General features: G+C 45.7%; 2 protein-coding genes across 4 annotated transcripts in view; one reads left to right on the forward strand and one right to left on the reverse strand.

The window, feature by feature from the left end:
* LOC117867931 overlaps positions 1-6937 on the reverse strand; it is a 22003-nt gene extending 15066 nt beyond the window's left edge. For all 3 annotated transcript variants that reach the window (XM_034753410.1, XM_034753409.1, XM_034753408.1), the window contains exons 1-3: positions 6812-6937; positions 5657-5753; positions 3358-3511 (exon numbers count right to left, since the gene is read on the reverse strand). In XM_034753410.1, coding sequence (XP_034609301.1) covers positions 3358-3511; positions 5657-5753; positions 6812-6831 — 271 coding nt within the window. In that variant the 5' untranslated portion in view covers positions 6832-6937. The remainder of the gene's footprint in view (positions 1-3357; positions 3512-5656; positions 5754-6811) is intronic.
* Positions 6938-11071: 4134 nt separating this feature from the next.
* The window catches only part of LOC117867859 (solute carrier family 35 member E2A-like), a 29248-nt gene continuing 26743 nt past the window's right edge, over positions 11072-13576 (forward strand). The window contains exon 1 of the mRNA XM_034753231.1: positions 11072-11198. The gene's annotated coding sequence lies outside the window, so the exon portion shown is untranslated. The remainder of the gene's footprint in view (positions 11199-13576) is intronic.

Genomic DNA, 13576 nt, shown 5'->3' on the forward strand with positions numbered 1-13576 from the left:
TTTCAGAGTAGCAGCCGTGTTAGTCTGTATCTGCAAAAAGAACAGGAGTACTTGTGGCACCTTAGAGACTAACAAATTTATTAGAGCATAAGCTTTCGTGGACTACAGCCCACTTCTTCGGATGCATACCGAAGAAGTGGGCTGTAGTCCACGAAAGCTTATGTTCTAATAAATTTGTTAGTCTCTAAGGTGCCACAAGTACTCCTGTTCTTTTTGCAGATACAGACTAACACGGCTGCTACTCTGAAACCCATAATTTTATAGACATTTGTTCTTCCCTAGACAAACCACCCGAGGAAATGAATAATGGACTCTTCCTCTTTCACTCTTGGTGATGGTAAATGAGGGCACTAACAATAAGTGGCAAAACTGAAAAATTGGCCTTGTACTTTTTTTGTTTGTGTGTTTCTTTATGTGAAATGTTTTTGTCAAAAAGAAAAATGGTTTCTGCTTGATTTTTTGTTTTTTATATTAGAAATTCAGTTCTTGTCCACTGTGGAAAACTGTATAGTGACAGTAGAACTAATGAAACTATGCTACTGTGAGAGATGAAAGCTGGCCAATTAAGAGGGAAAGGGATTTTAATCAGACTCTTTTAAAAACTCATTTCTTGTTAACACAGGTTAAATTCCAATGATTCATGCACAATTGAGAGAAAGAACATCTTTGTTAGAGATTCAAGACATCCCTGGCCCTTCAATTAAGGTGAAGTGTGAGAGCTCACTGTTCACATGTCTGAGCCTTCCAAGAGGTCCTCCAGCAAAACTAGAAAGAACAAATATGATGTTTCTGATCTTAAAAAAAAAGGGGGGGGGCAGGAGACTGTTTTTTGAAGGAAAAAAAAATCCAGCCAGTGGATTTTACAGTTATTTGCTGACAGCTGAGAGATGGTGAGACTCGACGAATCCTGAGTTACCTTCCAGCCTCTGAAAGGGAGGGTGCTCTAGTGGGGATAGACTCTTCTGTCCATTCCCCACCCAAGCTTGGCCTCTTCTGCCCCAGCCCCTCCAACCTGTCTCTTCCCCACCTTTGGTTTCTGATCCCAGTCCCATTCTCCTATTATCTCAACCAGCTAATGTGTTAAAAGTGCAATTTGGCTTATTTATGTTGAGTTTTAAGTAATGTATTAAAGTCCTATTAGGTCACCTATGTTAACATACATCTCTTTTTCCTGTTGTAAACATGGTGGTAGAGATGCATAGATAGATTTCCTGTCTCCACCTACTGGCTGAAGAGTAGAAAACTTAAACTGAAATTCAACCACAGGAGGTAGGAAAAAAACAGGTTGGAGTTAGGAATGCTCTCACTATCCCCATCTGTAACACTACATAGTTGGGTTGGCTTGTTATGGATTCTTCAACTTTCTCTGAAGACTGAGACTGTATGACTAACAGAGGCAGGATGCTGGATTGGCTGGACTAGTGTCCCAAATTCTATCTTGTACTGATGATTCCTGTGTGAAAAGCTGCTAATCAGAGCAGAGTTTTCTAGAATGAATTAATGTGTGTGTGTGTGTGTTAATTAGAGAATATGCATCATCATCAACAGCCTTCGTTGTGTTTTGGTGACAACACCAAAGCCGGCTGGCAGCAATTGCTTACACCCAGCATGAAGGCCAGCTGCCCTTCTCAGTCTCCAGGCGTGATTCCCACACAAACGAGCAGTTCTTCCTAGGCTTATGTTGGCCAGCTAGCAGCCAAAACCTGCTAGTACCACATGCCAGGCTTCTTCACCCACCTTTGTTTTATTTATTTTCAAATGAAGCTTGGTGAGGTATGGTTTCTATTGAAGTTATGATAATTGGAAATATTTTATCTATGGGACTCTCTAGATTTCAGGCTTCCTAAATGGCAGCAATTTAAACTAAAAGGGGCCTGAAGAATGAGGTGGTCATTTCACTTCATTAAAAGGCATTTGCTGAAGCAAGAACTTTTCAAGAGTTGGCACAGAGAGATGGTCTGTACTTTCTGATGTTTAAGAACCAAACTGCCTCTGCTTGTTTTCCTGCAGTGGAAGAAGGCACTTTTGGAACCAGATATCACTCAAAGGAGAGCAGGGATGACCAGAGGTACTGTGCACGTCGACCTGCCCAAATTCCGTGATGGGGTAGAGCACAAGAAATTTAAACCGGAGCTGACTCCGGTGTACTCTGGCACAGATGAGGACTTGGTCTAGTAAAATGATAGTTCTCCAAACCCAAAATCATGGGTACGGTTGCCCAATGGGAAACTACTATACTAAAACCAAATAATGACAGAAGCAGCAAAACAGTCCTAAGCCAAAACATCCTAAAACCAGAGTATTTATTTTATGTTATTCAGAGAACCGCTTTCTACATGACACTCAATCTATTGTCAATCTTCCTTCTACAATAACACCAAAAAACAACTGCTACAGAAGTATCTATCAAAGATGTGGGCAAACTACGGCCCGTGGGCCACATCCGGCCTGCGGGACCCTCCTGCCCGGCCCCCGAATTCCTGGCTTGGGTGGCTGTTCCCCCTCCCCTGCAGCCTCAGCTTGCTCCGCTGCCGGCGCAATGCTCTGGGCAGCAGGGCTATGAGCTTCTGGGGCAGCGCAGCTGCAGAGCCCAGCCTGACCCAGTGGTCTGTGCTGCATGGTGGCGACGGCATGGCTGGCTCCAGCCGGGCAGCATGGCTGTAGTGCCGCCAGCCACCGGTGCTCCAGGCAGCACGGTAAGGGGGCAGGGAGTGGGGGGCTTGGATAGAGGGCAGGGGAGTTCGGGGTGGTGGGCGGGGGTGTGGATAGGGGTTGGGGTGGCCAGAGGGTGGGGAACTGGGGGATTGAATGGGGGCAGGGGTCCTGGGGGGGCAGTCAGGAAGGAGGGGGGGGTTGGATGGGGTGGCGGGAGGCAGTCAGGGGACAGGGAGAAGGGATGGTGGGTTGGGGCAGTCAGGAAGGAGGGGGGTTGGATAGGCTGGCAGGGATTCCTGGGGGGCAGTCAGGAATGAGAGGGGGGGTTGGATGGGGCGGTGGGGGGCAGTCAGGGAGCAGGGGGGTGGATGGGGCAGGGGTTCTGGGGGGTTCATCAGGGGATGGGGGGGTTGGATGGGACAGGAATCCGGGGGGGGGGCCACAACCCCCTCCCTTAACCGGCCCTCCATACAATTTCTGAAACCCGATGCAGCCCTCAGGCCAAAAAGTTTGCCCACCCCTGTTCTAGCATGTGCACTCCTCAACTAGTGTAATGTTGCTTCTGCAGGTATTGAGGTTCAATGTATATATTATATCAACTAGAACAAAATCCAAAATCTGCGTGTCCTTTACCAAATTAATAACTATGAATCAGTGCATCTATTTTTAAAGCGCAGAAACTGGTCATTTCTCATTTCTTACCAACTCCAATTAACTGTATAAGAGAAATGGTGAAATCTTCATGACTCTGTCGAAAGAGGGTCTCTGTGGTTAGTCCTATTACACTCAACAGAGAGAGGATAGTTACACAGAAGTAGATCTTGACAGGAGAGGATAATTCTGACCAAGGTTTTATCTGAAATGAGAAAATATTTAAACTCAGACAGGTCTCTTTAAAATCAGAACATTAACACTCCTAAAAAAATGCATTACACTAAATTACACTTTTCTAACTACAGGGCATTACTTACAAAGGTAAAGGGAAACTCCATAGAATGGAAGAAATTACTCCAAAACTATGGAGGACCAGAGATGGCCACTTTGTTGTATAGTAGTTCCTATCCCTAGCCCTGATCATTAATTTTCAAGAGGGGCCACATTCTGCTCTTAATAGCCCTGAATAGAAGGCCAGAATGCTGTAATCCTCCACCCTCTGAAATCAAGGGTTTTGGCCCATATAAATACACTTGAGTGATATTCTCCCCATTGAGACACACACACAAAAAGTGTTTTTAGCTATAGAACTTTTGTTAGAAAATTAACTGAATCCTTCAGATTCCTCAGCAGTGTCCAGAGAATGTAAATGAGCCAAATTTTCCCTTTTCCCCAGGGCAGCCAAAACCTCAGACCCAGCTTAGTTACTGAGAAACTATGCCATATTGATACAATGCTCTTCATTTTTCTGTGCCATTGGCAACAGGAAAAAGACTTTATTAACAAGCACATAGAGCGGATGAGTCAGCTGAAGGCAGGATTTAGCAGAACATGATTATTGCCACACAGCTTCATTTTGTAACTTCCCCCTACTGTTGAGAGTAAAAGGTTATTACATATTAGTTTACTGCATATGATAGGGTTGTATTTATTATATCTTCCCTATGTACAATACCAGTAACATTTCTCCATTAAAGTATTAGGATTTATTCACACAGATCCTGCAATGCAGGAAAGCACATAAGCATATGCTTAAGATCACACTATTCAGGAAAACATGTAAGCATGTGTAAGTCTCACTGACATCAATGGGACTTCAGCACATACTTAAAATTAAGCACGTACATAAGTACATTGGCAATACACTAGCCCCAGTGGGTATGTCTATACGGGGATAAAAAACCCGCACCTGACTTGGGTCAGCTAATTTGGGTTTGCAGGGTTTGGGTTCTGGGGCTGAAAAATTCCTGTGTAGATGTTTGGGATCAGGATCTGGGACCCTGCAAAGGTGGAGGGTCCCAGAGCTTGGACCCCAGCCCAAGCTCAAATGTCTACATAGCAATTTTTAGCCCTGTGGCCAGAGTCAGGTGACCTGGGCCAGCCGCGGCCATGCTGTGGTGCTTTTATCTCCATCTAGACATACCCATTGGCATTAAATAATGGAATTTGCTTTACAGTGAGTTTATATATAATAATGGATTTCACTTTACAGATCACAGCAACAGCAAATACAGAAACCTCACAGCATAAATACTCTGCCAGTTATGAACACAAGTAATTAGTTAAAAATTTCCAATGAGACCACATATAAAGTAACCATTTGTGTCTATTGTCTTCTGGATTTTTATAACAAAAGCTATGCAGGCATACTTATTACAGTTTAAGCTGTTCAAACTATTGGACTGTGCATTTCTGGTACTTTCCTTTTGGGCTTTGGACTGATAACACGGACATTATTTTCAACACTCCCTACCATTTACTGTTTTGTTTTTTCTTTTTTTAAGGGAGCAATTCCAGATCAAATCTGGTTCATTTTCTAATTTTTTCCCCATTTGCTTCTTTTAAAATTCCAGCAGGAAGAAGTCTTAAACACACATTCCCTTGCTGTGCTTGCAACTCAATGTTGTATAAGTACACAACTCTGAAACTAACCAGAAATTAAAGAGGGAGTGACTAGTTTGTAAGCGTTAAAAAATTCCTTCCTTTTGAATAATCTAAGATGTTTTTGTAACATATGAAAGGCAATGTGTGGGTTTTTAAAAATGTGATTTTAACCTGATAGTGCCTGTAATTAATGGCACTAAAGATTATACCATTCAGTGCATTTTAGAGCTGCATTTTCACGCTGCCCACCCCTCTAACAATGATTTATATCTGCATGTCAATCTTTAAAGAGCTAAATATGCTGCTAACATGTCTAGCCCATTTGACCTCTTGGAGAGCCAGAGTAGTACATCTTATAGATGGTTTGGAAGAGATTTTCCTTGAGGGGTTATGGACCCTTTTCTGTTGTAAAATTATTAAAATAACATATTCTAAATCAAAATTACACAGTTCAAGTACTTACAGGGCCACAGGGAGTAGGAATAAGTTCTTGATGCCTTGGTGTTAAATTTGGCAGTGGAAGGTCTGCAGTCTCATTAGGTGGAGGAAAAAGAGGATCCCTTAAATAATAATAAAAAAGAGTGGAACTAAGATATGTTTTATTAATAACATTCTGCAGGATGGAAAGATAGGAGTATAACCATCTCAAAGCATTTAGTAAACATGGGCTTACAACCTCCTCCTGAGGTTGCCATGCTGTACCTATTTAAGATGTGGCTGCAGATGTTCAGTTGCCATCTCTCACAATTTTTCCAGGATGGCCTAGTTTTAGCAGGGGGATGCCATTGGAGGTATGCATCACAGCATGACATCTTCATGCAACACGTGAGGTCAGGGTGCATTTGTGCTGCTGCATCATGGCACCTTCCTGATGCAACATCCTCTGGCACATTCTGGCTTGGCATGAGGTTGGAGCAGTAGCGATGTGTTACGGGAAAGGCTGGATGTGATGCTGGATAGTGCGCTGACGTGACAGAGCAGTGTAGTGACACAATGCTTCTGTTATTTATTTAGCATGTGCATAGTCGTCTAGCCAAGCGATGGCATCTTCAGTGGCGGGATGCAGTTCTTCTAGGCCACCGCGGAAACTAGTCAGCAGGCAGTCATCGACAATGTGCGTCATCGTCTGCGTTGCCTCTGTGATGTCATGGGAAGTGGGACGATGCAATGATGTTGCGGGTAAGTGCAGTCCTCCAATGATGTCACAGGGCAGCGAGTCTGTGACGTTGCCGTGCAGAGATGCATGATGTCACCGCTGTGGAATGAGCTCACCGGACCGTGCAGAGAGTTGATGACGGGGGAGGCCGCTGCACAGTGACACCATGATGTCACCCCCCTCCCCCGAGTGGGGCAGTAACAGGCTGTTCCATCTCCCCCCTCCCCCAAGCTGTATGGGCCAGGCTGCTTGTTCACAGACGGACCCAAGTGAGGACTTATGGTGTGGGGCGCAGGGAGCCCTTCCTGCACTCCGGGCTGGACTCTACCAACCAGCGACAGGTAGAGGGGGAGGCTGAGCTCCTCCTGCCCCCAAGGCAACAACGGGAGGGAGGGGGGTGCCCCGAGTCCCCTCCTAACGGGTCCCCGCTAGGACCAGGACCAGGCCCCGCCCCTCTCCTACCTGTTGTCTAGCGGCTCCATGGCAGCGTCGACGCACCGCCCCCCTCGCGCCGGTAACGGTGGCTACATGGCTGGAGCTGCTGGGTTTGGCATCCGGGTCCGTCGCGCACTTCCGGGAGGGGCCAGGCAACCGGATATACGTCACTTCCCCTGCCCGCTCCCTATAGCTGGGCTGGCTCTGAATTTTTCTCTTCCTCCTACATACATCTGGAGAGGGGCCGACCCCCCCCCTCCCCCCCCGCAGCTGGAGAGGGGCCCCTGGAGGCTGAAGCCCCTCCCCACAGGCTGACCCCCCAACAGCTGGAGAGGGGCCCCTGGAGGCTGAACACTCCCACGATAGTGCTGGAGAGGGGCCCCTGGAGGCTGAACCTGCCCCCCATATATTGTGACATAAATATAATTAAGTGGTCACATGCAGGTATCTTCTTCATGAGGATCTGATCTAGTGTCCACTGGAGCATTCAAACTCGAGTGCGTGACTGTGCTGGGGGCAGAAGCACCCTTTGGCCTAGGCAAAGTATACTGAAAGAACAGGAGTACTTGTGGCACCTTAGAGACTAACAAAATTATTTGAGCATAAGCTTTCGTGGGCTCAAACCCACTTCATCGGAAACAAGTATACGGAGTATGTTGCTGTAACCTCTGTCCTTGCAGGCAGCTGTATTAGTACTTGCTTCTGCTTATTAAATTTTGTATTTCCACTGGCCTGAAAGGAGCTGGTTACAGTTCTGGCTGGTGACGTACCAAGATCAAGGAGCTTTCAAACCCTGTCTTTTCTGAGTATGTCTGCGCTGCAGAATAATACAGGGATGAATTCATAGAAGATAGAGAGAAAAGAGCTGTTAGATCAAGTGCTCCATCTTTCTGCAGAGCAGGGAAGCTAGTGTCCTTTACCCAGGTACCAATAATATCTCTTTCTCAGGCATTTTTTTTCTATCTTTTCCCCAGCAAGGCTGGAATCCAGATCTCGGTCCTTCAGCCTCAGCCTTCCTCATGGTGCAGGTTGCCAATTTTTGCTATTTTTATCAGAAGTCTTATATTTATTACCTGGAGTCTTTAAATGCTGCTTATGATCTATATGCTGTAATTGCTTAAATAAATGTGTGTATATATAGTTTATCCTCCTGGTTAGCACAAAGATACAGCAAATGTAGTGTAAAGGCTATATTTAGTCACAGATGTTTTAATGGTAACCAGTCAATGAGAATCAACCTTCCTTTAGGAAGAAGAACAGGAGTACTTGTGGCACCTTAGAGACTAATAAATTTATTAGAGCATAAGCTTTCGTGGACTACAGCCCACTTCTTCGGATGCATCTAATAAATTTGTTAGTCTCTAAGGTGCCACAAGTACTCCTGTTCTTTTTGCGGATACAGACTAACACGGCTGCTACTCTGAAACTTCCTTTAGGAAAATAACTAAAAGTACAAATGCAAAACGAGGTTAAAACTGATAACATAAGAATGGCCATACTGGGTCAGACCAAAGTAGCCCAGTATCCTGTTTTCCAACAGTGCCAATGCCAGGGGCCCCAGAGGGCATGAACAGAACAGGTAATCATCAAGCGATCCAACAGAAGGTAGGGACACCAACCCTGCCCATTGTGACTAATAGCCATTGATGGACCTATCCTCCATGAACTTATCTAGATCATTTAAATCAGTTCACCTTGACCTTAATTTTGTTATTCTCATTAATAAACCTGTCTTGTCAAATAGTTTAGACCAAAATCTGACCTGTGAACTGTAAATATTTGAAGAACAAATTGAGTAAGTTTTGCACCCAGGTATCCACATCTGACTAGATGTTTCAGTTTTGTCTATATGTAATTGCTGTTTATGTCTAATCTAAAACTTCTTCCTTTGAACATATTGACTACCCAGTAATAGACACTACCCCAACTATCCCCTCTCCACAGTCACAAAATAGGCAGATTCTAGTAGCCTCCCCAATTTTAACTCTCAGAATGAACTAGCAATTTTAGGTTTCAGGGTAGCAGCCGAAATTCCTATTTGTTTTTCCCATTTTGTTGAATGTTTGTCATAAAATTATATGTTGAGCATTTGTCTGTTTCTCCTGGAATCACCAATGTACATATACTTAGATTAAAGGGTGCATAATTGTGTTTTTCAGTTGCTGTGCCATACCCAATTATTTTCTGAACCACACTACTAAATTGTCTATTTTGACATTTTAAATGTGCAAGACATAAATTGAAATAAAAATATCCTCTAGTTTTCACTTCTGTAGATGTTGATCAGCACTGAGAAGACGTGAGTAGATTATTTGCCCACTCAGATATGTAAAGTATAACATTCTTTCCTGACTGCAGTTGTGATAGAAGATGCTCTTGACCAGGGGTTCTCAAACTTGGGGGTTGGGACCCCTCAGGGGGTTGTGAGGTTATTACATGGGGGGTCACGAGCTGTCAACCTCCACCCCAAACCCTGCTTTGTCTCCAGCATTTATAATGGTGTTAAATGTATTTTAAAAGTGTTTTTAATTTATAAGGGGGGGTTGCATTCAGAGACTTGCTATGTGAAAGGGGTCACCAGTAAAAAAGTTTGAGAGCCACTGATCTTGACATTGTTACAGGACTACCAGTAAAAACCAAGTCAGTGCACATTTATTATTATTAAGGATCCAGAGTAGCCTCCGACCTATAGAGAATATGGGGTGAAATCCTGGCCTCGTTGAAGTAAATGGGAGTGTTTTGCCCTTGACTCCTTCAGTGGGGCCAGAATGTCATGCATGGTCCCTGCCTAGTGGGTTTATATTGTGGAGTATCACATGAAGCTCAGTTATTGAAAGGTAAAGGAGGACAATGAATAATTTCAGATAAACCAGGTTTTAGAAAAATTTCAATGTGATTAATAGATGTTGGATAATATGATCCCGTAGCAAATAATTAGGAATTGCTGATTTTGAAAGTTTGGATAATAAAGGTTGAACTGTAGAGTTTTCAGACCTTACTTTTGATGCATAGTTTTCTCTTTTACTTTTGGACTAAGTGGATTTATGAAAGTTGAGCCTCTTTTCCGGCAGTGCTGGGGGGAGTTTAAACTTTGTATGTTTAAACATGAGGAGGTTTGAAACACATATGTAACAGTAGAGGGCGGTATTACATGTATACAAGCCTGTGTCTATCATAATTAGGAGACTGGACCAGATTCATTGACTTCAGTAGAGTTATTCTGGATTTTCTGCAGTGTAACCGGGTAGATTTAGTCTACAGTCAGCAGGGTTTTGGACTGAGACAAGTAACTCCAGGACTTCCTTCATTTAGTCCATTACGTTTGTGTGTGTGTTTATTAAGTGCTGTTTACTCCAGAAATATAGGAATAGTTTCTGAAATCTCTCCAGCAATGTGAAGGGATTTTGGCCCCAAAGCTCATTACTGCTTGGCTGCACTGCTGACCCTGCCACGAAGGGGGGCTAGTCATGTGGGTAGGTTTTGTGAGGTCTTGTCCTCATTTCACAGGTTGCTGCCAATGCAAGAGACAAGCCTGGTTTTCATGGCCCCATCCTGAACCTCCAGAGTCCAAGCAGCCTCAGTGTCTTTGTGGACAGCACCACATTATAAGGTGGCAACATGTCTCAAAGATGGCAACCTCAGCACTGCCCAGGTAGCACTCCTAAACAGGATGGGTTCCCAGCCTTTGTTTGCTTCCCACATTAGGGGCTGTCCCCCCTCACCCTGCCACCCCACCCAGGGTTCCCCATCCCTGGAATGGGGGTGGGGGGTCGGGGGTTGGGCTGTCTCTTGGAAAGCATTCTGCTCCCTCCCAGAACATTGCTTCTTGTTTCTCTTTGGGGAGGCTGTGAAAGGGACCATGTCTGAAGAGAGGGTGTAACTACACCCTGTGGCAGGGCCACTCCCTAGGTGCTGGAGGGGGGCAAAAGGCCCTCAGGCCCTCCAAGGATTTGGAGGGGTACTCTTGCTGGGCGGGTGTGCAGGGCTCAGCTTCCCGCCCCCCCAGGATTGAGGGGTTAACCTTCCTGTGGGGCAATGGGGGGGCTCAGTCCCCACAGAAGATTGGCGGGTTCCCCCTCCTGGGAGTGTGCAGGGTTCAGGCCCTGGGGGGACGGGGGAGTTACCCCTCCTGGGGTGTGCGGGGCTCAGGCCCCCGGCCGGGGCGGAGCGGAGGAGGCTGCCGGGGGAGCGTTACTGGCCAGCCCCCAGCGCCCGCCCCGCGCCCAACTCCGCGGCGGAGGCCGGTTGGCCCTGCCTGCAGCGGGCGGGGACAGAGCTTTGGTCGGCCCGGGCGGGGGAAGCTGCGCCGCGCCGCGCCGCCTCCTCCCCTCAGCAGCCCGAGCGGCGGGATGGCTCGGGCCGGGACTGCGGCAGGTGGCGGGGATGGTCCGGGCTGAGATCCGGCGAGAGGCAGGTGGGACGGGGCGGCCCCTTGCAGGGACAGGCGGTTCTTGGGGGGTCTCTGCTGGGGTGGAGCGGGCTGTTATTTTGGGGGGATCTCTTCTATGGGAGGGGCAGGTGGCTTATTTGGGGGGGTCTGGTGGGGGAGGAGGTCTCTATTGGGGTAGGGGGTCGGTGCAGTATCACAATGGCAGGTATAATCTGGGGCTTCAGTGGGCTGGGAGTTGGGAGCTTGTGGGGGGTCTAATCCTGACTGCTGCAAACTGACTTCAGGGAAGTCTGTGTCTCTGTGTCCCTCTCAGTAAAATGGGGATATCACCACCTGCATTGCTTTGTAGAATGATTTGGGATCTGTGGATCGAGGCGTTATATAGGCATTGATTTGATCTTCTTTGACTGTGAGTTTTGCCTCTCCCTGAGACGGGAGTTTTGAGTGAGTTTACTCTCCTGACCTCGGAAGTAAAATAACTAAAAACACTTTTATGGCTGACAGTTTGCAGAATTTGAAACAACCAAGGATTGTTTCATAGCAAAACCAGTGGTGACCTAGCAACAAAAAAAGGTTTTGAAATAAATGCACGTTTGTAGGCTTCCCCTTCTCCCTCCTGCAAAGTTCCTTGCATGAGGCTATCAGGAATTCAGCTACTAGGAGGTGGTATTATTCTAAGATAAGGATTTAAACCCAAGGCTCAATGTGAGTGCTGGGCTCTGCCTGTGTGGAGCACCTTGTTGCAGTCCAGAAAGTGCAGCTGTCAGGAATGTGGCATGAAATGTGTGTGGTGAGTGTCAGTTCTGAACTACAGCTCTTATTTTTATGCCTTAGAATCCTTAATGTTTCCATTTTGGAGGCCATCTAATCATTGGATTAATACACCAGTTTCTCATCTCTGGAGATTAAGGTTCAAAGCCTGGAGGAGGTCATGATTGAAAATATTACTTTTTTAAAAAACACATGTATTCATTTGTTTGATCGGCTCAGTCTAGTCCTCAGGAGAGTGATGTCTGCATTGCAAAGCTGCTGTATGAGTTACAATTATGCTCTAGAGAGGCCTTGCACTGGATTATAGGTCAGGATTGATTTTGCTGTGCTCTGTGGAGTTCGCTGAACTGGAATAGTAAAGATGCTCCAAGATGGTGGTGCACTAGTAGATCTTAGGCCTGGTCTACACTAAAAAGTTAGGTTGACCCAGCTATGTCACTCAGAGGTGTTGAAAAATCCACATCCCTGAGTGGCATAGTTAAGCCAACCTAACCCCTGCTGTAGACGGCGCTAGGTCATTGGAAGAATTTTTCTGTCGACCTAGGTACCACTCCTCAGGGAGGGAGGTGGATTACCTATGCCGATGGGAGAATCCCTCTTGTTGGCAATGGGCAGTGTCTACACTGAAGTGCTATAGTGGTGGGGCTGTGCCGCTGTTGCATTTCAAGTATAGACAAGCCTAGAATGTCAGTGGAATGGTGGCATGGAATGGTATCATTGGGATTGAGATGCACTGGCAAAGCTGTTGTGGGTGCAGAGAAACTTTTGTGGCACCTATCTACGCATTCGTTCCAAGTGCTGTTTTAAAATAAAACCCTGTTTGGTGACATTAGGTCGGGGAGGAGTGGTGCTTAGGGCTGAATATTCTCTCACTGAGTTACTTCCGTTTTAGGTGCTTCACCTATTGGGCACAATGAAGTATCAAACAACTTCAATCTTGCTCTTGGTGCTCAAATGCTGACATTTCTCAAAAGCGAGTGTTGTGTGGTCTTTGCTTTGCAGCCACATCTTAAATACTTGCTCATAAGTGTCTTGAGTGTTGTGATCTCTGTGTAATGAAATGCATGTTTTTAAATGTTTAGAATTTTATTTTATGCATGTTTATCACTCTGTAGGCAGTGTCCCATATTGCATACTAGATTAAAATGAGAGGTGTGCACACAGAGCTTTTGTCTGCAGGGTATTATGCTTGGCAGGGAAAGGGGGCTGGGATTTGTCTTTTCCTGTAGATTAGCCTTATTCACTTATTAAATAGTTGACAACCATCTTTTTCTGGTGTTTTGAGATGAAAAAGAGTTTGTTTACCGGGTACTTTGCAGAAATTGCCCAAGGAGAATATCTTCTTTCATATAGGACATATAGGTGTTGTATGTAGAGAGAACATAGCACAGAGCACAGATTTTCTTTGTTCTCTTTCCTAGGTCGTGTTCCTCTTGAGATGCTTTGTATTAATCTCAAAGGTCAAAAGTGTTAACGGTGTTATAAACGCTTTCACTGTGCAACATTAAACAGTTTTGAACCGTGTTCAGGGTTTGGTGTACAGAGACCTCAGCCTGCTTAGCATAGGTGCTGGAACTAAGGGTGCTGGTGGTGCTAACGCAACCCCTGGCTTGAAGTGGTTTCCATTATAT

The sequence above is a fragment of the Trachemys scripta genome, chromosome 19, assembly GCF_013100865.1.
Source record: "Trachemys scripta elegans isolate TJP31775 chromosome 19, CAS_Tse_1.0, whole genome shotgun sequence".
Taxonomy (NCBI): domain Eukaryota; kingdom Metazoa; phylum Chordata; order Testudines; family Emydidae; genus Trachemys; species Trachemys scripta.